Source organism: Prionailurus viverrinus, chromosome E1, assembly GCF_022837055.1.
Source record: "Prionailurus viverrinus isolate Anna chromosome E1, UM_Priviv_1.0, whole genome shotgun sequence".
NCBI lineage: Eukaryota > Metazoa > Chordata > Mammalia > Carnivora > Felidae > Prionailurus > Prionailurus viverrinus.
The window spans coordinates 1,084,849-1,105,938 of NC_062574.1; the positions used below are offsets into that span (position 1 = coordinate 1,084,849).

Genomic DNA, 21,090 nt, shown 5'->3' on the forward strand with positions numbered 1-21,090 from the left:
TGAAAAGCAAATGACAGTTTCTGACGATCAAAGTGCAGAACGTCCGTGAGAGACGGCCCCCAAGGGCTGGGTCTGGAGTCCCGGCCTCGGGGAGTGAGCGTTGGAGAAGGGACGAGGGGGCCGTGGGAGGTGGGGGCAACACTGAAGCCCAGATAGTGGAAGATCCACTGTGCGCTGTGCACGACTGATTACAAACGGGAGCTCGCAGGTGGCCAGTGTGGACTGGGGACACAGCCCTGACCGGCGCTGACGCCCCCAAACGCCCACCACACTCAGCCGCCAATGAAGGCACCGGGTTCTGGACTCTTCCTACATTGGTGCCGGGCAGACAGACCCAGAGGGGGGTCCCTGGGGGCCCGGCCTCCAGGCATTCGTGCCTTCGTGGGACCCCTGCCCCCCGGGGTGAGGGTAGGGCTGTGATGGGCTGGGGACCACGGGATGCGGCATAGGTCACGGGTGGCGTTCCCGTGATGCTGTGACACAGGTGGGACCCCGTGTCCCCCTCCCGGCAGCCCCAGAGAAGCCAAGAGCCAGGTCCCGCCCCTCCTAGGAGAGGCCCACGTGTCAGGACTGGGCTTGGGCCAGAGGGACCCGGGGCCTCGGCCCTATGACCTTGCCAAGAGTTTGGGTGAGGCTGGGCACAGACGTGGCCCCAGTCGAGCGCCTGCGAGGGGTGCGGCCCACTGAGGCCCGGAAGTGGAGGCCCGGCTGAGCCCCGGAAGTGGAGACGCCCTCAGACCCGGAAGCGGAGACCCGGAAGCGGAGGCCCGGCGGAGCCTCACCTAGCTGCCCGACCCCGGGGGGCTGCGGGACGGTGCCTGTCCGGCCGGCTGAAGCTGCGGGGTTCGTGGTGATTTGTCACGCGGCCATGGAAAACCGACTCAGGTGATTCTGGGGAGGTGTGGTGTCGACGTGGGGCCGATCCCGGGGCGCAGTCTGGACGGCAGGGGGTGGGCAGGGAGGGAAGCGGCCTCTGATGTGCGGTCCCCCGGCTTCCTCCCGATGCGCGTCAGCTGGGCCGGGGGCTCCGGCTGTGGGGGGCAGGTCATCGAGCGGCTTGACGCCGGAGCCCGGGTGAGCAGGGGCCCGTCCTGTGGTCAGGAGGGCAGGCACGAGGGCAGCCGCGGCGCCCCCTGCGCGCACACGCGTCTGCGAACACGCCCGAGGCCCGTCTGCCAGCGGCTGTGCGAGCGGGACCCGTCTGCTGCCCGGGTGTGGTGACTGAGGGTGAAGACCCCGGGCACGTCACGGCCCCTGCCCTGCTCCTCCTGGGCGGGTCAAGCGCCCGCCGTGCTTCGACCGAGCGGCCCTCAGCGCTGAGCTCCGGCGCCGCCCGAGCGCGTTTCCGCGAGCGAGCGGGGTAGGGGTGGGGGGGTCTCGCGGGCTCGCTGCCAGGCGCCGGGTGCAGGTGCACACTCAGGGCTCCAGCCGCGTCGCCGGGTCGCGGGGAGGCCGCGAGGCGGGGGAGGGGCGTGGAGCGGTTTCTGGGAACCGGCCCGCACTCCCGCAGTGACCCCGTAGGAGACGCGACCGCCCCTGGGGCCCGGCGGCCGGAAGGGCCGCGGGTACCACCCGCCGTGTCCGGTAGAGGGGGAAAGGCAGAGTCAGAGGAGGGGGCTCCTCGGCGGCCTCAGCCCCCGCCCCGGCGGCAGCCACGTGCCCCGGCCAGCGTCCCCAGAGCTGCGTGGCACCCACCGGCTCCCAGGGGCAGTTCCCCGCCCGGCCAGGCCACCCCACGTCCAGTCCAGACGGTGAGTGTTCTCGACGCCACCGCACATTATTCCCCCGCGGAGGGAGGCAACGGGGCCACCCGTCCACGGCGCTCAGATCGGTGTCCCCGTGTGTCACAACAGCCAGTCCTGGTTAGAGACTGGAGCCGCGGCTGGCCCTCCTGAGCAGCTCCCCCCGGCCCCCAGCTCGTGCGGGTGTGGGGCTGGGTCTTCACCCACGGCCACAGAGGCGGAGATGGTGCGAACCCAGCGCCGCCGGCCGTAAGTAACAAAGGCCCGACTCAAGCCGACGTAAACAATAAGGGATTTATTGGCTCACGTAACAAAACCGTCCACACGGAGCGCAAACGCCGGCGAAGCTTGATCGTACGTACTTAGCGATGTCACCAAGGACCTGGTTTTTCTGTGCCCCCAACTGTCCCCACAGCGGGATCCACTTCAGGCTAAGGATGGGGCGCCACCCACGACCCCTCACGCCAGCAGCACGGTCTCTGCTGGACATTCGCCACGTGGCGGGGTCGCTCTGGCCGAGCTGTGTCTGTGAACCAACCCGTAGCCAGAGAGTCAGAAGGAGCCGCTGGCCTCGTCCAGACTGGGGGTTCCACCCCGGAGGTGGGGACCCTGAACCCCCCCCCCCCGGCAGAGATGGGGGCTGCGGGCAAAGCAGATGGCACAGCCGACACCCCCCCACCACACCCCTGCATCTTATACGCCAGCTCACCCTGTGCTGAGCGGCGACCTGTGTGTGTCCAGCGTCCAGGACGGTTGATCCCTGGACGCCAGCGAACTGTGCTGGAGGCCACCGTTCCGACCGGAAGAAAACGAGCCTGTGCCCCAAGAGCTCTCACAGCCACAAAGGCCACCCCCAGCACTGCCCTCTCCCCACGGGGGGCCCCAGGAGCCGAGTGGCTCCTGCTACTTTTCAGGGGAAAATGCATCGTGTGCGCAAACGTTCGTGCACTCAGGATCTGATTTTAGCTGTGAGACACTTCGCTACAAGACGCGCATGTGATTAAGCAGTTTCCTTCCCCGGGGTCTGGGAGCCTGACTGTTCTCTCTCATTGACACATCACTGCGATTATCAGAAATGTGTCTTAGCTTTTGCTTTTTTTTTTTTTTTTGCGCTACGTTTTGGCTTTCCCAAATTGATCTGCGACGGGAACAGGAACCCGTGGAAATTATGTTTTCACACAGGTTCGTGTGACTTTGCAGCCTCGCCATTGAGGGTGGGGCCTGGAGGCAGTCGGGGTCCTGCCTCAGGTCTCCCCCCAGATTCACACCGGCTCTTACTCCTTGGCCGCTTGGGGTAGAAGCGGAGGGCTCTGGGAGGCTGCACTCGCAGAGACCCGACGGACGTGCCCCGAGGACAGCCGGTCCCTTCCCCTGCTTCCAGGCTCTCCCCCCGGAGTAGGCCGTGGTGCCGGCCGCTGAGAACAGGCAGTCGGGCCCCTGTGTGTGGACCCTGACCCCATTGTATTCATGTGCACGGCCGGCTAAGGTGCCCTGTGAGCTACAAGGCCATCAGAGTGGGTGGCTGTCGACCTAGAAGGGGAGGAGGTCTCGGGCACCTGGGGCAGGGAATGAACCGTCTACCGGGAGGCACGGCCCGCACTGTGGCTATTCTGACTCTGGGGAGGGGGGAGGGAAGCCCAAGGGCCAGGCTCAGGTTGGCCCTCCAGCCATACCTCTGCCCTTCCCGGCCTCCCTGGCTCCTGGGTCTTCTCCCCGAGGTCATCTGGGTGGCCGGGAAGGGTGAGGGCCGGAGCTGGGGAGCCCACCGCAGGAGGCGGTCGGCTTCCCTCAGTGGGCGCCGCCGTCCCCTCGGAGTCTCTGGTTTTGCCCCTGGGCCGCCTTCCAGGGCAGGCTTGTGAACTCTCGGTGGGCCTCACCCCCTCCTCCGACCCCAGGGAAACGGCCTCATCAGCGGCCTTCCCGGACCGGACCGCAGAGCCACAGCCGAGCCAATGAGCCTTTAAGAAGACCCAGGCGTTCCCAGCTTAGAGCAGAGGGAGGCTGTGGGGAGGGTCCAGAACAGGCAGGGGCGGGGGTGGGTTTGGCGAGCCAAGGGCAGGGAGGCGAAGGGCAGGCCGCCGGGGTCCCCCCACCCCCGGCCGTGGTGGCTCTCAGCTTCCCGTGGCCGGCAGAGAACGCAGGGTCAGGGCATTCTGACGCCTGGTCCTTAAAATCTCACATCCCCTTTTCCCGCAGTGCAGCCTGCCTCTGGCTGGTGGGGGGTCAGACCCAGGGGCCTGGCTGGGGTCACCCCAGGCCTGGAGAAGCTGCTGCGGGGTGCAGGGGCCGCTGGGCGCGGGCCTGTCCACCATCATTCGCCTCACAGGGGGTGGCGTGCAGCTGAGCCCCTGCAGCCAGCCCGGGGCCCACCCCCGCGTCCAGACCCCAGCTCTGGTCTCCAGGGCCTTGTGCCGGAGCCCGAGGTGCCATTGAAGGGAGACCCAAGTTGGCATCAGTGGCGCTGCCCCCCCAGGCTGAGCACTGAGTGGCTGTGAGGACGGTCCGGTCCTGGGTCCCCACCTCTGTCCTCACCCGCCCACTCCCGTCCTCCTGCCGCACAGACTCGGAGACAACCCCCCCCCCCACCCTATTCACCTATTTTGCAGACGCATCAGGGTTTTCCGAGCCTCTGTACATGCTGTTCTCTCCGCCTCGATACCCTCTCCCTCTGGCCTGCTGGGTTAACTCCCACAGATTGCTCAGGACCAGTTCAGGCTGTGCGCTCCCGAGACCCAGGCCCACGGTGACCCCGGAGCCGGCACGTCACACGCTCCTCTGCTGCTGGCCTTCTCATTCCCATTTGTGACCACCCCTCCCCTGCCCCCCCAAGGCTGTGAGCCGGGAATGGGGGCCCCCACCAGGCAGCGGCGTCAGCCTCCCACACACAGAGACGGTGCCAGAACGAGGGACGGGGGCTCGGCCTCGGGGACAGTCGGGAGCTGCAGCCACGGCCTTCCCGCCCCCCCCCCCCAGGGCCGTGCAGATGGACCTGGCCGCCCCCTTCCTTGTGCCCCCGGCGCAGGACCCCACTGGGAGCAGGGCCCTGGAGATGGGTTGGGCAGCCAGTCCAGGTGGCCCCCCAAGGCAGTCCCTCCTGGTCTCTCCACGTCCACCCCAAGCCCCCTCCTGCCGGCCCATGGATCCCTTGGGTCTGGGCTCCACTCACCCCCTCCCCCTCACCCCGACCCGGGATGGCGTGAATCCCAGCTTTCCCAGGACGTGGGAGGAAGAAGCCAGGGAAGGGGCCCCTCCAAGCACCGAAGCTGGATGGGGGGGGGGGGGGGCACCGAGCTGGCGGCAGGTCCTGAGGTGGCTGTGTGCACGGCGTGGGGGGGGGGGGGGGGGCGGCGCTCCGCTGTGTCCCACGCTGCCGGCCAGTCTGCAGGGAGGGGAGAGGCGGGGCTGCGGACTGCGGTGCCTGGCGGTCTCCCCACACGCGGTCACCGGGAGTCACGTGCAGTCAGCGGCGTCCACGAGCCCCCCGCCCACGCCGGGTGCCCACTGCGCCGATGCCCGCGTGGCCTGGCGTCCGGGCACAAGCCCGCAGCGGGGCCGGGCACCTGCGGGCGGGCAGGCGAGCGGCGGCGTGTGCGGACGCGCGTGTGAGCGCCGGGGGGTCCTGCGGCGGGTGCCCGCCCGGCGACCTCGGGGCTGGGGGCCGCAGCGAGGCCGCCGGGCCGTCATCTGGGCACATACTCGCCCGGCAGCCCGGCCCCACCGTGCTCGCGCAGCGCCCGGTCCACCGTCCGGATGTAGCCGTCGATGAGGGTCCTCATCTCGGGGGTGAAGGGCTCGGGGTCGTGGGGGCGCCGGCCGCGCCGCCAGAAGCTGCCCTCCTTGTTGTTCTCCACGCACAGCAGCCGCTCCTCGCTCACGGACACGTTGAGGAAGGCCACCATGTCCCGCAGCGTGGGCACCAGGCTGCGGCGCAGGTCCTCGTAGTGCACCACCAGCAGCCGCTTGCCGTAGCGCAGCCAGTCCAGCACGTGCGACGACCACCAGGCCGCGTAGCTGTTGACGAAGTCCGGCCACTCTGCGCGGGGGACAAGGCGGGCGTCGGGCACGGGGCGGGCCCCAGCGGAGCCGGTCCCTGCCATCTACCCGCCGTGTCCCGCGGGGGCGGGGGAGGGGCGCCAGCACAAGCCGCCAGCCGCCGGCGGCAGGACCCGCTGCAAAGCCGCGCGACGCGCCCCGCGAGGTTTCTCCGCCCGCGAGCCAAGAAACCAGGTGGGCTTTTCGTCGTGTTCCGACTTGTTTCGGAGGGGGGCACGTGCAGAGGTCGAGAATCACCCCCACAGGATCAGTTGCCGGAACAGGGCCGCCCCGGTGTCCAGGATGAGGGGACTGAGCCAAGGAGGGACCAGAGCTCAGCCTCCCGCCTCCGGGGGGGCGGGGTCAGCAAGGGGCGGGGACGGCTGGCGGCCACGGTGCAGACCACGGGGACAGGAGCACAGACCTGCTGGATGCAGCGGCCCCTCCGAGCACTCAGTTCCCCGTCCTCACCGCCCTGACCCGTGTCTCCTCCATCCATCGCCCACGGGCCAGACCCGGGGCCCCCGGGGCAGATCTGGGGAGCGAACCCGTGTGGGCTGCCCACCGACCCCTCCCGTCTACCTTTGCTCTTCCAGTTGCGGTCGGCCGCGTAGCCCAGGTGGCCGGCACATTTGCGGTTGAACTCGGCCACCAGGGACCTGTACGGGTTCCGGATCAGCAGGATGGCCGAGTCGAACATCTCGATTTCCCTGCGGCCGCTCTCGTGGGTCTTCACGCAGATGGTGCGCCGGCTCCGCCAGTGGTCCTTCTCGCCCTTGAACCCTGCGGGGGCGGGGGAGGCTCCTGAGCAAGGCGTCGGGGATTCCACCGCCCCCCCCCCCCCACCCCCCCAGCAGAAGAGCTGAACCCACTTCCGCGAGACACCAGAGGCTGGGAGGCTGACCTGAGTCAGTCACGGCTGCAGGCTGGCCAGGGAAGAGACAGAGGCTCAGAGAGGGTGTGGACCTGCCTGCCATCACACAGCAGCATGGCCGCAGAGCCAGTCACACACGTGCCGACAAAGACAACCGTGTGCTCGTCTGTGCTGGACTTTACGTTGGGGGTAAAAGGGCTCAGCTTGGGTCTGGCTAAACAGCAGCCCTGGGGCCATGCCGAGCACAGGGGCTCATGGGAACATGGAGGAAGGGGCCGGTCGGGGGTGCGGAGGGACGTCACTGAAGGACTCCGAGGAAGGTGTCCCTGAACCCGCACTCCCGGCCGTGCCCCGACAGAGCCCCGGTTGGCCAGCCCGGGACACGTGCTCCTGAAACGAACCCACGATTATCTTGGGCTCCTGGGGACCCAGGTCAGCAGGCGGGAGCCCTTGTACGTGGAGCAAACAGGCAGGGGCTCTCTGATGCCGGGAAGCACGGGCCCCCTGTGAAGGTGGGTTCGCCCGCTGGAACTGAACACATTTCAAACGCACCCCTGCCATGGGCCAGATGCCACGGGCCTTCACTTTGGCTCCTTCTGGCGAACGGCTGGGGAGCTCCAGGGAACCCGAAGCCAGACCACGGCTGTAAACACGAGATCTGGTCCCTGACACCCTGGGGACTGTGGTGCCTTCCCACAGCGGCCACCCTGAGCCGGCCCCGTAAGCCTCACAGGGAAGCCTCCGGGGCCATCGCACGCAGCGATTCCAGCCCCCGGGCCCCTTGGCCGTTCGCAGATGGAGACCGCCAGCTGTGCGGACAGGTTAGGCCCCCTGGACCACAGGTGGTGCTACAGCCTCGCGGGGGTCGGCCAGAGCGGGCAGGACCCCGGGGCGGGATCATCCAGCCACTACCCCCACCCCCGCCGTAGGTACAGGTGACACTTGGGACCCGAGGACCAGAGGCCTGGTTCAGGGACCAGCTCCCCTGGCTTCTCCCGCCAGACCAGACCCACCAACGAGCCCAGGGCGTTAGGGAACCAGAGTCCAGGTGAGAATCCCAGAGAAACTGGCGTTAGCGCCTGATGACCCAGAAATGCATCTCGTGCAACTCAGACTCTGGCCACACGAGCGCGGCACCACGGACCGGGGAGCCCCTCCCTGGCTCCCGTCTACACTCGCTGCTTGGGGCCCCTGCCTGTGGCCCCCACTCACCCTTGTTGTACAGCGTCCCGTCAAAGTAGTAGCTGCCGGTGTAGAAGCCCGTGGCATGCTCGATGAGGTGCCGTACCCACGTGTTCCCGGCTCCCGGGAAGCTGGACAGAGCCACGAACACCTTGGACTTGGTGGGCAGGAACCTCCGGTCCGTGCAGCGAGTGTCTGAAAGGCCAGAGCTTGACCACGGACCGCCCCGCCAGGAACTGCTGACCCCAGACTCCCACTTCACAGACGGGGAAACTGAGGCCCGGGGAGGGGGTTGCCACCTGTGCCTCGGCCGCAGAGACAGCCCCAGTGATGACGAGACCTCTGCGCACCACGGCCCCAAGATGGGACCACCCGCCACCAGGCCAGGGATTGTGCCCAGATGCCCCCCCACCCACCGCGGCTCCGCACGCGGCCCCGGGGCATCTCCAGACCCACAGGGCGCAAACGGGGGTAGAGCCTGGGGGGGGGGGGGAGGAGGGGAGGGTCCTCGCGGTAGGAACTCACCCTGCACGGGCGTCTGGTAGACCTCGCAGTACTCAGCCTGCCTTGGGGCCTCGGGCCCCCGGCCACACAGCGAGCTGTCCACGGCGTCCCGAAGGCTGAACTGAGGCGTGGGGTAAGCGCAGTAGCACTCCTGGCCCCGGACGACGGCCAGCGGGAACTCCTGGCGGGGAAGAGACGCATCCGGGGTGGGTGCGGGGCCTTGGCGGCTCGTGCCGGGAGGCACACGCGGGATCGGCGGGGATGACGAGGCCCATCCTCCCCGTCCCACCCCACGACCGGCTCCTGGCCTCTCCTGCAGTCCCCTGTCCCCTCTGGGAAGGCCGCCTCCGCAGAGGACGCAGCGGGGGCGCTGGGCGACCTCGGACAAGGTGCCGCACCTCTCTGGATTTCACCACCGAACACGGGCAAGGAGGCCGCCTTGCTCGTTTGTTTTGGGGACGGGACGAGGAGGGTCCCACACCTGCAGGACACTCAGGGCACTCAGCCCCACTCGCCCCTGCCTGCCCGCGCCTCTCGGCAGCCCGGGAGCGTCCAGGGAGGGAGACGGGAGGCACGGGAAGCGTCTCGCAGCTTCAGCAACGCCGCACCGACCTTTTTATTTTTTGCCCACAGCAAAATCTCATAAACAAATAAATAAAAGAAAATCAATAGTGTTTTCTGCGTGTGGTTTGGCAAAGCCGAGGATCTCTGTCCACGCTCAGAGAAGTCACCGGGCCGGGCCCCGGTTGCCGGAGGGCGATGCGGAGCCTGGCGTGGGGGCTCCAGCTCGCTCGGGCGTGTTCCCCGCCCCCTCCCAGTGTTGGAAGCTTGAGAGCGGGACAGCCCCGCGTGGGCCCAGCGCGTCCCAGGGGCCCCTGCTCCCATCTCAGGACTTTGCCGTCCTCGGATGCTCGGGGCACCTGACAGTTTGAGTACGGAAATTCTGCCCGCGGGCCCCCCTCCCAGGCCCCCAAAGCCCAGGATGGAGACCACCCCCCCTGTTGGGCGTGTGACGCTCTTTCTAGGGCAGACCCACCGAGAACGGACCCCTGTGAAGATCCCCCGCCGCAGCGGCCCCAGCCCTCACCGGTCACTCGCTCGGCCACGGGGCCGGGGCCAGCCAGTGTTGGGGTGCAGGGCCGGGGCCTGGATGGGGGTGCAGAGCAGAGCCTGGCAAGCCCTCCAGCAGTTGCAGCAGGCCCCCCCCCCCCACCATCCCTCAGCACGACGTGGAATGTGTCCCCACCCGACGTTCTAACCCAGCCTCAGAACGGGCCTGTATCCGGCGACAGCGCCTTTGCGGACGTAGTTCAGGTAAAATACGGCGGGGGAAGGGGGGGCTCCAATCTAATCTAACTGGCGTCATCGTTAAGAAAAGATTAAGACACAGATGGACAGAACACCGTGTAAAGACACAGGGAAAAGACCATCTCAGCCCACAGGCCTGAGAAGAAACCCCCCATCTGGGGCTTCTGGCTTCCAGAACCGGGAGAAACAAGCCTGTGTCACGCAAGCCCTCATCCGTGGGACGTCGTTCAGGCAGCCTGGTGAGCTGTGACACCGGAGTCCTTACTGGTCCACACACGGCAGGCCCGTGCCCACCTCAGGGCCTTTGCACCTGCTGTGCCTTCGGCCTGGAATGTCCTGCCCCCGGGCACCCTTTTCCAAGCCTACTTTTCAGAGAGGCCTTCACTGGCCACCCCTTTTCGTGCCTCTGCGCCCTTCCCACCCTCACAGGACCCCTGTGCCCTTGCTGAGCTCTCTGGCTCTGCTTCACTGCGAGGTGGAGGTGGGACTTCGGGACCACAGTGAAACACTCTGCTCCGCAAGAACTGTCCAGTCTGCTCTGACGCACACGCAGCAAGGCCCCCGGTGGTTCCCCCACACGCGCGGTTCGTCGGCCCTCCCCACGCCCTCCCTCCCGCCAACGGCCACTGGGCCGATCCAGTCTGTCCCACCGCGTCCTATGGACAGGATCCCTCAGTGCAAACTTGGCATCTGGTTCCCTTCGCTCAGAATCACGTGTGCAAATCCCCAGCAGAGACCACGCCCCAGAGAATGCCTAACGGATGCCCGAGGGACGAACGGCGAAGGAGGGAAGGAGCTAATGGGTGAAGCGCCCCCCCCCCCCCCCCCCCCGCCGACAGGTGCTGGTAACACACTTGGGGGTGAGCCCTCTGGGGTCGCCTGAGCCCCAGCTCCACCTAAGCCCTCCTGCCACCAGGTTCCCGGGTGCCGGTGTCCTGGATGTCCTGCTCAGGGACGAAAAGGCCAGCACGCGGGACCCCTCGCCAGCTGCGGTGGCTGCCCCGCGACCCTGCGCCCCACCCGGCAGCGACCCTGGCCCCTCCGCTCCCTCGAGTGGATTAAACAGTCAAGTTCCCTGTCGTGGGCGGAGCAAGGGGGGACTGGAGACAGTAATGCGGTTTATTTACAACATAACCGCTTCAGGACATCACCGGATTCCGAAAACACAGAACAATTTTCAGCCCCTTGGGGATTTCTAGGACACGATTTCCATAAAAATTAAATATTGATGAATCTCTTCTCCGCCAGCCTCCCCGCTGCCCCCTCCCCCACCCGGGCTTCAGAGTCAGAGGAGAGAGCACGGCGATGGGAGACGGAGGCAGGAGGTGGAGGACAGAGACGTGGGGCTGTTTCCCTCACAGGGACAAAGCGGAGCCTGCTCGGGCGGCATGGGGTCAGGGGGTGCACGCCCCCCGGAACTGCATGCGGGGCCTGCCGTGCGGGGCGGGGGGCTGCCTGTGGGCAACGGGCACTGGGTCACAGCAAGAGCTGGGCTCTCCGTATGCGAGGGGTGGTCGTGGCCGGGGGTCAGGGAGGGGACGTCCCACCGGGCCGTCTGGGTCTCATCACCTCTGTCTCCATCCTCCTGGAGCGCCTTTCGCAGGGTCTCCAGGATTACAGGGAATTACAAAGACGTGAGATTTCAGAAGGGGAAACTGAGGCGTGGAAGCAGGGGCGAGCTGCCCAAGACCTCAGGCTGTGAGAGGGCGAGCAGGGACAGAAGCTTCTGGACTCCCAGCCCCGGGTTCCGCCACACACCACATTCAACTCCGTGGACACGGACACACGAACAGTGGGGTTTTTGGTGAAATCTTTGAACCAGCACGGAGCTCACCGTGAGCCTTCTCTCCGGAGGCCGGTCTGGACATCCAGGCCCAAACGGGAGAGATGCTGCGGGAGGAGGGCGAGTCAGGGTGAACGGGAGCCTGTCTACTGAGCCCGTCACTGAGCGTGTGTCCTCCTGCGTGGCTGCAAAGTGGGGGCCGTGTGGGTGGAGGGGCAGCCATGGAGGCAGGACCTGTGGCTTCGAATCGCATCCATGAGAATCCATGAGAATGCCACGGCTTGGGGCCATGAGACTGGCCAGGACCTCGAGGCGGGACGTGGCCATGTGGGGACACGTGCCCGGGTCACTGACTCTGAAGCCACCGTCCACGGTCCATCCTCAGAATGGGGCCAGAAGAGTCGCTTCTCGGAATGTGCCGGAAGGCTCACAAGCACACACAAGAAATGCACAAATCCTTCACTCCAGCGATTCCAGAAACGTTGATGACACAGCCCGAGGAAACAGCTGGGACCCTGCTCACGGGTGGGCCTTCGGGAATGAGTTCTATACAACAGCCGGGCAGCAAAGGCAGAGCCCAGAGGCCCAGCAGTGGGGGGCGAGGGTCCTGGCAGCCACGCGGGACACACCCAGCCCAGGGAAGACACGGAGGGAAAGGTTTAATCTTCAAGAAACGAATCCCCATACACTTGGAATACAAGACCAGAGGACGTGAAACCTCATTGGTGGTTTTCTCTGACGTGCTACAGTTATAGGTGAGGTTTAACTGTGCGTCTCCAAATTTTTTTAATTTTCAAAGATAGATATGCATTACTTCTGTAACCACCAACCCCCCACCAAAAACCGGTAAACGTTCTTTAAAGACACACGTAGTATAACGTGGACAGGTTTAGCACAGAAAGGGCACGAAACACAAAGCCGTGCCGGACAGCGGCCTCCTGAAAGGACAGCGCAGCCTTCTCGCGAAGGGAAAACGTCCCGACATCGAGGCGGTCAATCCACAGAACCCAGACCCGGACAGACCCAACCCCTGGCAGAGCGGGGAGGCGGTGGGCCCACATGGGACCAGCTGCACCTGCCGGGATCCAGGCGGGTCAGGCAGGGCCACGGCGGCGCAGAGAACAAGCCGGCCTGCCCACGGAGCTGGATTCCCTGGGCGGCCCGGCCGCGGGGCCTGCGCACAAACACCGGGGCCCGAGATCGACCACCCCAGGTCCAGGCTGGTGGTGGGTGAACACCTGAGCTCCCCTGTTCACCTTCTTCTGGCCCAACGGAGCAGGTGAGAGCGTCCGCGAGAACGGAGACGGGCGGGTGTCTCCCCACGACCCCCGAAAATCCCACGAGACCACTTCACTATGTTCACACTCCCACGACACGGACCCCTGCCGGCAGAGTCAGGCCGTCCGGCCGCGGAGAGCACCCCGAATTGTTCTTTTTCTGCCCAGCCACACCCCCGGAGCTCCCTGAAACCTCACTACTGACCAGCAAGCCACAGTAAAGGCGATCCTCCGCGCCGGGGAGGGGGAGCTGGGAGACGACCCCCTCCCTCACTGGCCTTCCTGAAGCCCCACCGATCCCAGCCGTGGCTCCACGGTGAGTGTCCTGCACCACAGCCCGTGAAGACACCTCCGGTGGCCGTGTGGCCCGCTGCGCGCGGTACTCGCGTCCTCGGTGTCTGCACCTTTCCGCCAAATCTTCCGGGTTTGTGGCCTTGGCGCCGCTGGCCTTTCTGGGGCGTGGCGCTCGCCAGGGGCGGCTTCGCCCGCAGGGGACAGTCCGGCTGTCACACAGGGTGGGGGAGCTGCCGGCAGGTGGTGGGTAGGGGCGGGAGGTACCGACTGATCCTAAAACGAGGATCTACCCGAAGCGCCTTCTCTGCGCCAGGAACCCCGCCCTGGACTGAGGCGGGAGCCCCCAGACTCCGGCGGAAACCGCACGAGGGCTGCCGGAGGGGGGACGCCCCGAGGGCGAACCCCGTTACACGACGCCCCGGGGCGTGCCGAGGGGCAGGGGGCCGCGCGGTCCGGGAGCAAACGCCACTCCGCTGGGTAGAAGGTGGCTCTACCTGGACGCGGCAGCCCCGCCCACCTGGATCCGCCCCCTGGCTGCGACCCCGCCCCCCCGGCCGGCCGTCCCCGGGGGTCCACACCGAGCACCCGCAGGGCGTCTCACCTGCGGCCGTGGAGCTCCTTCCACGCCCGCCCCGCCGCACACGGTCACGGCGCCCTCTTTCCGGCCTGGGCGTGGCCCGGCGCCCTCCGCACACACGCAGCCCCCGCCCCCTCGCCTTCCTGGGGACACGCCCGCGTCCTCCAGCTCCGCCCCTTCCCGAAACTGCGGACGACCCCCAGGCCCCTTCGCAGGCTCCTGGCGCCGATCTCGGCCCCTCCCCGGCTGTGACCCCGCGTCCCCCCGCCCCGGGCTCTGCCCGCACCCCCGGGGGGCGAAAACAGCCAGAACGCTTAACAGCGGGCAACTGGTTAACTCTGCAGGATGGATGTCCGCGCGGGGGACGGGGGACCGGAAGGCCCCTCGGTGCTAGCATGGAGCGGTCCCCGAGACCGACCCTCGGCCCAGGAACAGGAGCTGCCCCGTCCCCTCCCCCCGATGCCACTGGGAGTGGGGAGGGCAGCACAGGAAGCCCAGCGTGGTGTGGAGACTGGGCCCCGCCTGCCCCACTTCCCGGAGCCGGCTGGTTCTGGGGGCATGTGGGGGTCCCTTTCGGGGGCGGGGGGAGTGTGTCCCCTCGGAACCCCGGTAGGTTAAAGCAGGTCACGCGGGGCACCTCCAGGTTTGCAGACTGAGGCAGCCTGGTCTGGACCTGCCTGCCGAGTCCCCACGATTCCGGGTGGGGGAGGCTCTCGGGGGAGGGGAGGGGGGGGGTCTGTGACGGCAGGTGTAGTGTCCCCCTACCCACGGCATGCTCCTGTGCAGGGGAGCAGGGGCCCAGGCCAGTTGTGAGCCCGAGGGCACCCCAGCACCCGCAACCACTGGAGATGCAGAGACCCGCGTCAAAGGCTGTGGTCTGGGAGGACAGTACACACGAAAGGCTCCATCTGGGGTCCAAGGGATGCATCTCAAGAGGAACCAGGGAGGGTGCGTCCCTCTGGGTTCCCCAGCCTGCCTCCTGCGCCTCCCAATCTGCAGGGTCAGAACCACGGGCCCAAATGGGCCCAAATGCCGGCTGCCCCTGGTAGGGGTGCCGTGACCTCGGGCAGCATGCTCCAGCTTCTCGACCTCTGTTCCCACTGCTACAAAGGCAGAGTCCCAGCGCCCACGGCTTCCTGCCACCCCCCGGGGGGCCACTCTGGGGCTGGCCGCTGGACCCAGCCCCTGACCTCCATGCTCTGCGGGTCTCGTCACTTACGAGCCCCATCTGGCCTTGACGGGCATGTCCCACCCAGAGCTATGGTGCGAGGCAGGGACAGTGGCCTTAGAGCCCGGCCCAGCCTCTGCAGAGTCGCGCACCTCCCGTGAGCCCGGGCTGGGCCAAAGGTGCACCTGTGCCCACAGTCCCTGAAGCCAGGTTCAGGGCCCGGCCCTGTCCCCGATCCCCGAGCCAGCACGTCTCACTAACAAACCCCATCAATTTAACAACTGACACCTGTGTCAGAGTTCCCATACGGGAAGGCACGGTCCCGCCAGCCTCAAATCCGCCGACCGCGCCCCTGCCAGCCTGGGGGACCCACACTAGCCACGGCCACGTGGCCCTCCCTCTCCTGTCTCCTCCGTCCCAAGACTTCGCATCCGGCACGGCACCTGCCCCTCGGCCTCCCGCCCCCCGCACCCCCGCACACACTCGTTACAGGACCTTACTTTCTGGGAACAAAATCCCGAGCACGCCTCTGCTGTCGCGTTGGGCTGCAACAGGGAGTCGGGGAAGGTGTGGGTGCCGTTCTCTGGCAACCTGAAGCATCCGCGGTACGTGACGGTCCTCCCTGCGGGGACAAAACGGTTTCTGGTGAGAAATGGTGCCCGTCGCCGGGAAACGGTGGCTTCGTGGTCTGAAATGGGTGCTAACATGCTCAGAGGGGCAAGTTTCAAACCAGAAAGCAGACCGCCCCAGAGAGGGTGTGGGCGGGCCGGACTCTTGAGACCGCGGTGCCCAAACCTTGTCACTAGCGGTCACCCTCGTCACAGGGGCCACGTGGCTGCAGCTGTTGACCTCAGGCCTGCTTCTCCTGCCAGCTCTGGGGATGGGGTCCATCCTTTCTTCCTTCCCTCCTTCCCTCCTTCCTTCTTTCCCTCTCTCCTTCCTTCCACAAATCGGGATCAAGCATCCCTTACATGCCAGATTCTATACTATGTGACCCAAGAGGCCGGTATTCTGGAAAATTCTATGTTCCCACAGCACAGGTGTGAGAACTACATCTGTTAATGTGAAATCCCGCCACCATCCCCCCCCCCCCCCCCCACCAACCGCTGTGCGGCCAGGTCAGACCCGCTTGTTGTCTCTGATCCTGAATTCCCACCAGGCCCCACGAATGCTCAAGCCCGTGTTAGAGGAAGCCTCCTGCCATGTTGTCATCCAGACCTTCTGGTGGAAACGTCCAGCCCCTAGCTAGCTTCCTTGATGAACCTTCTGGAATGTTTTGGCTCCGAGGGCTCGTGCCCCTTCCGCATTCATCAGGGTTTCTCAGATGCCTGCCTCACTCTTGTGCCCCCCACGCCCCAGCAGCAGCCGGCACCCCCGGAGGCGTCTCCGTGCACAACTGTGGAACAGGACCAGGCCTGGGGCCCGGGAGCCCGCCCGATGGGCCACGGCTCTGTGGCCTGGGCACCAGGGCGCGGCCCCTTCCCCGACTGCGGCGGGCCCTACAAGTGCCCAGCGAGTGGACGGCAGGGGACGGGGCACGGGAGGTGTGGGGTAACCCGCCTCAGGCTGGTGGTTGAGTGGCGCCGGCCGTCTGTGCACGGCACCGTGTCACTGGTGGGGGAGAGCCCGCCATCCCCTTGCGCTCAGGGGACAGTCCAGGGCCTCCCGGGGCACGAGGGCTCCTCCAAGGTGAGGCACTGCTGAGCTGCACTTCTGGGCACTCACTGCCCAGGGGCGCGTCCGTGGGCCTCCCTCCTGTGAGTGCTCCCTGCCAGCGAGAAGCTGAAATTTAAGGCGGGTGGTCACCTGGGCAGCTCATGACTCAGACCCTGTCTGCTCGGTCCCTTGAGGAAGACGGGCAAAGGCAGCCAGCCAGCCCACAGCCTGCGGGAGGGGCAGCCTCACACCGTTTCAACATTAACCGTGATGGCAGGTGCAGCCGACCCAAGACCTGGGGCCGGCTTGAGTGACCAGGCCACGTGGCCCCAGTGAGTGGGCAGCCTGGAGTCAAACGGTGACGTTTGAGTCGGCGGCAGGGCACACAGGAGGGGCCGGCAGGGCAGCCCGGAGCCCCCGTGTGGACGGTGTCCGAACCCAGGGAGGTCAAAGGTCCAAGAGGCCAGCCAGGAGGCCCACGCAAACGTGCAGGTGACGGTGCAGGGCTCCGGTTCTCCACGGACAGGCGTCGACGAGTGTCCGCTGAGATGACGGCTCATCAGCGAATCCACAGTGCGTGGTCAGGACCTCCATGCCGTCGCGGATGCCCGTCCCGAGTCCTTGATCGCATCCTGTCTGAACACAGACACACCACGCACGGCGCCAGCACTGGCTTTCACGCTCACCCGGAGTCGGAGCAGCGGGGTTCCGTCCCGCTGGGCAGGTTTGCTCGTGGCACGGAGAGCCGGGGACCCCCCTGCAGTCCCGGCCCTTCTCCAAGCTGGGTCCCGGCCCTCCGGGAGCATGCCACTGCCGGGAGGCACTGTGGCGGACGCTGGGCGGTCCCACCTCAGCCAGGGGCGGGGGAGGTCTCCCAGGTTCTGGCTTCTTCCCACTCCCAGCCTGGCCGTCCCCATCGCGACAAGGACGCTCCGACGTGGGCAGGTATTTTGGAAAGAGGCTTTCGACGATCACGTTATGTGGATCCAGGCTGAATCATCTTGCAGTGAGGATGCATTGGAGTTTCAATCGCACCTCGCTGGGCACTTGCAGTGGAAATTTGGGGGGTTCGCTGTGGCTGCCCGGAGCGTCAGCTCACTGCCCCTCGCGGTTGGTGACGGCCTCCTGTGTCCTGTAATTTGGGATCGTAAGCTCATCTTCAGTGAGGAATTATCTACGGGAGCTCCATTCGCCTGGGCCGGTGGTGCAGCTCTAAAGAGACCGCATTTGCTGTGTCGGTACCTCCACGCCGCCGAGAGCCAACTGTCAAGCCGGGGCATCGGGACCAGGCAGGCGGTAAAAATCTGAACGTCAAGCAAAACTCACCCAAATGCAACCCTGCAATTACAAATTCTTAGCAAGGGTTTTGCTTTGGTTGTTGTTTTGTTTTTAATTTCACCTCCAGCTGAGGTCAAAACACATGGGTTTTTGTACCCTTTCTGAACTGGTAGGTGGTATTTTCTTTTGAATCTAAGATTGCACAGATTTATACTTGACTGGAATTCTGTGCGCGGAGCTCTCAGTCCAACCCCACCCCACAGGCCCACAGCCTCCTTTCCTGCCCGACTTGGACGCTAAACCCTAAGCTTCACTTTCCTTCTTTTGGTGGGAGCTCAGCTGCACACAAGAAACAACAGCTAGGAAACTTCCAGACCCTCCGGTAGGCCTCACTGCTGCAGATCTAGGTCTGCCTGGGCACTTCACGGAAGAGACTGGAACCAGAGAGGCAGACCAAGCTGCCTGAGGCCACACGGCATGTCCCAGACCTACCTGGGCCGCCAGATCAGAGTCTCTCTCCCGCCAGCCCACAAGGAAGCTATGCCTGGCCCTGAGCCCAAGCAGCCCTTCGCAGAGCCTAACCGGCCCCTCGCCGCCACGTGAGCCTGCCCCCCAGTCCGCACGCGAGCTCGCCCCCCGCAAAGGCCTTGGGATAGAGAGGGCACAGATTCTTCCCAGAGTCCCAGCCGGTGTCTGGAGGAGGCGCTGAGGGCGAGGAGGTGGGGCTGCGGGCGGGGAGGCGGGGCTGAGGGCGAGGAGGCGGAGCACAGCGCGGGGAGGCGGGGCTGCGGGCGGGGAGGCGGGGCGCAGCGTGAGGAGGCGGGGCTGCGGCCGCGGAGGCGGGGCGCAGCGCGGGGAGGCGGGGCTGCGGGTGCAGCGCGGGGAGGCGGGGCTGAGGGCGGGGCGCGGCGCGATGGGGCGTGGTTGAGGGAGGGACACGGGGCGGAGCCGCACACTCACGCTTCCTGGAGCCGGGCTGCAGCTCGTGGACGCGGTACACCGACAGCCGGCCGACGCCCCCGCACGCGGAGCCTTTCTCCCCTTTGCACTCGTGGTTACAGGCCTCCGGCCCGACGCTCGTCACAGGGAGCCGGTTCCCGCAGTAGCACTCCGCCCCCGCCTCCAAGCCCGCGTAGACATAGGACCTGCCGGGAGAGCGTCCTGCTGAGCCCCTGCCCAGGTACCGCAGCACCCACCGAGGTCTGGGTCAGGATGGTCTCGGGTCAGGGCTGGGGAGGAGGCGGGGACCGCAGCGGTCAGCACACGGCTGGCCTTAGGGGGGTTTTCAGACGGATGTGAGGGTCATCGGCTGAATGTAGGGGAGCAGCCCTTCCTTGTGATAAACGAATCCCATCAGCAGCCCCCCCACCCTTGCTCTGGTCACCCTGAGCTTTGTCCCCAAGGCACCGCCTGCGGGAGCTGCGGGTCCAGCGCCATGGTGTGCTGTGTACCCGCTCTCAGCTCCGCAGGGCCAGAGACCGATTCTGTGGCACGTGTCAGTCCCCCTGGTGCAAATATCCCAGCGCAGACGACTTCAGCCATGGAGGGCGCAGCCCCGGGCTCACGACATTTACAAGACTTCAGTGCCCGGGCTGAGATGGCACGAGTCTGAAGCACCTGCCGCCAAAGGCACGTGTCCTCTACCTGCTCCCACTGTGATGGGGACCCAAGTAAGCCAAGATTACAAATGGGACCTGCTGCGTGCCACACGGGATGTTAGCTCTGGAAAGGGGCCCACAAACCCAGACTGATCCCCATCCGGCCGCATGCTAGCCGTGTGGCCCCAACCCCCACTTACTACCGCCCAGTCTGTCTCCCCAACTGCCGGAGAAGGAGAGGACACCGTCGCTGTCAGTTTTAATGCTGTCCCAACTGTAGAAGCCCCTCCGAGCAGGGACCCGCCCTTTCCTTTCTGGGCCTCGGTTTCCCTGTCTATAAAATGGGCACAATTAATTGCAACCAACCAGAAGGTGGTGAGGACTTAAGTCACAGCAAATGTGGGCAAATCTAATGTCTGAGAAACAACACACGAGGAGCCCCTGCCGCCTCTGGTGCCCCCGGCTCCCGAGTGTGAGCACGCATGCGTGCACGCCCACAGTGAGCTGGGTGCCTCGGCGGGAGGGGCCGCTCCAGCCACACTGCTGCTGTCTGCTAACAGCAGGGGGAACAGGCAGCAGCAGAATCAGCGGATCTGGCTGTGGAGTCCAAGAGAGAAATAAGCTTCTCCTGTGGAGCTAGAAGGGTCCCCGGAGACAAGCGGGCAGAGGCCCTTTACTGTAGTTGAAACACCGGAGGAAACCGAGGCCCAGGGAAGGAGGACAACTCACTAATGTGGCGGGGAGCCCCTGCTCTCCCTGCGAGCCCGTGCCCTCATCGGTCACCCGCGGTCTGATCCGTCCAGCTCCCCGGCTGCCACGGACCGCCTCGCTCGGGGACCGTCTGAACCTCCTTCCCGGCGGACTCACACTCACCGCTCAGCGCACGCATCCTGGCAGTGGGAGACGGTCATCTTTCGCAAGTCAAAAAACACGGCCCCCTTCAGGGTTCTGTCCCGGCCACTGTCACTGAAGCATCCGACGTACGTACCTGCGGGAAACACAGCAGAGACTCAGGCCCCGGGGACGGGAGGGGTCCTAGCCGTGGGACACCCCCCAGGACTGACCAGCCGGCCCAGGCACTTCTCAGAGGCCCCGGAGACCAGGCTGCGGCCTCACCTTTCTCCGTGTCTCTGGACCCCTCCGCCTCCTTCGTTTCCTGCCTCTTTCCGCGGTTAACGGCCCACCGTCCCCACAGACGCCTGCCAGGGGCTGGCGTCAGCCTGAACGCCTTGTTCTTCTTCCGGCCCCAGCTCACCACGTCTGCTGGCTTATCACCTCCCCTGGACCCCTCCCCGCCATCCCTACACGCCCTAGGTTTGGAAAGGCCTCCCTTCACAAATGTCCTGATGGGCGGTTTCTGTCACCTCCTTATGACCCAGAGGGAAGAAATCAGTTACGGAAAGTCTGACCTTCGCTAAAATAAAGGACTGGCAAAGGGGAAGAGCTATTTCAAGAAAACACCTGCGGTGCCGGGGGGACGTGTCAGCAGCGTGTGCGGAATCGACAGCACCGAGGGACGGCTGAGCCCTCACCCGTCCGGGCATCACCCCTGGAAGGGGACACGGGGGGCACGTGATCCCGCCAAGCGGTGGTGCTGCTGCCCCCATGGTAACATGGCAGAGGGAGCCTGGAACAGCCCTGCCTGTCACCCCGACTAGGAGGGGTCTCCCAGTGCGCCCGGGGCAGGCACGTGCGGTGTGTGGATGCACAGCCACGTTGTGCAGGAGCCCACACGGTCCCACGCCGCACGCACACGCCACGGGCAGTGCCGAGACGTGGATGGGGCGCCCACGATACAGACGCTGCCCGTCTCCCCC

At 66.1% G+C, this 21,090-nt stretch overlaps 1 protein-coding gene across 5 annotated transcripts in view; it reads right to left on the reverse strand.

The window, feature by feature from the left end:
* Positions 1-2,022: 2,022 nt before the first annotated feature.
* The window catches only part of WSCD1 (WSC domain containing 1), a 32,720-nt gene continuing 13,652 nt past the window's right edge, over positions 2,023-21,090 (reverse strand). For all 5 annotated transcript variants that reach the window (XM_047833074.1, XM_047833071.1, XM_047833072.1 and 2 more), the window contains 7 exons: positions 20,147-20,261; positions 18,636-18,820; positions 15,242-15,363; positions 8,356-8,515; positions 7,861-8,025; positions 6,357-6,557; positions 2,023-5,775 (listed from right to left, as the gene is read on the reverse strand). In XM_047833074.1, the coding sequence (XP_047689030.1) occupies positions 5,423-5,775; positions 6,357-6,557; positions 7,861-8,025; positions 8,356-8,515; positions 15,242-15,363; positions 18,636-18,820; positions 20,147-20,184 (1,224 nt within the window). In that variant the 5' untranslated portion in view covers positions 20,185-20,261 and the 3' untranslated portion in view covers positions 2,023-5,422. The remainder of the gene's footprint in view (positions 5,776-6,356; positions 6,558-7,860; positions 8,026-8,355; positions 8,516-15,241; positions 15,364-18,635; positions 18,821-20,146; positions 20,262-21,090) is intronic.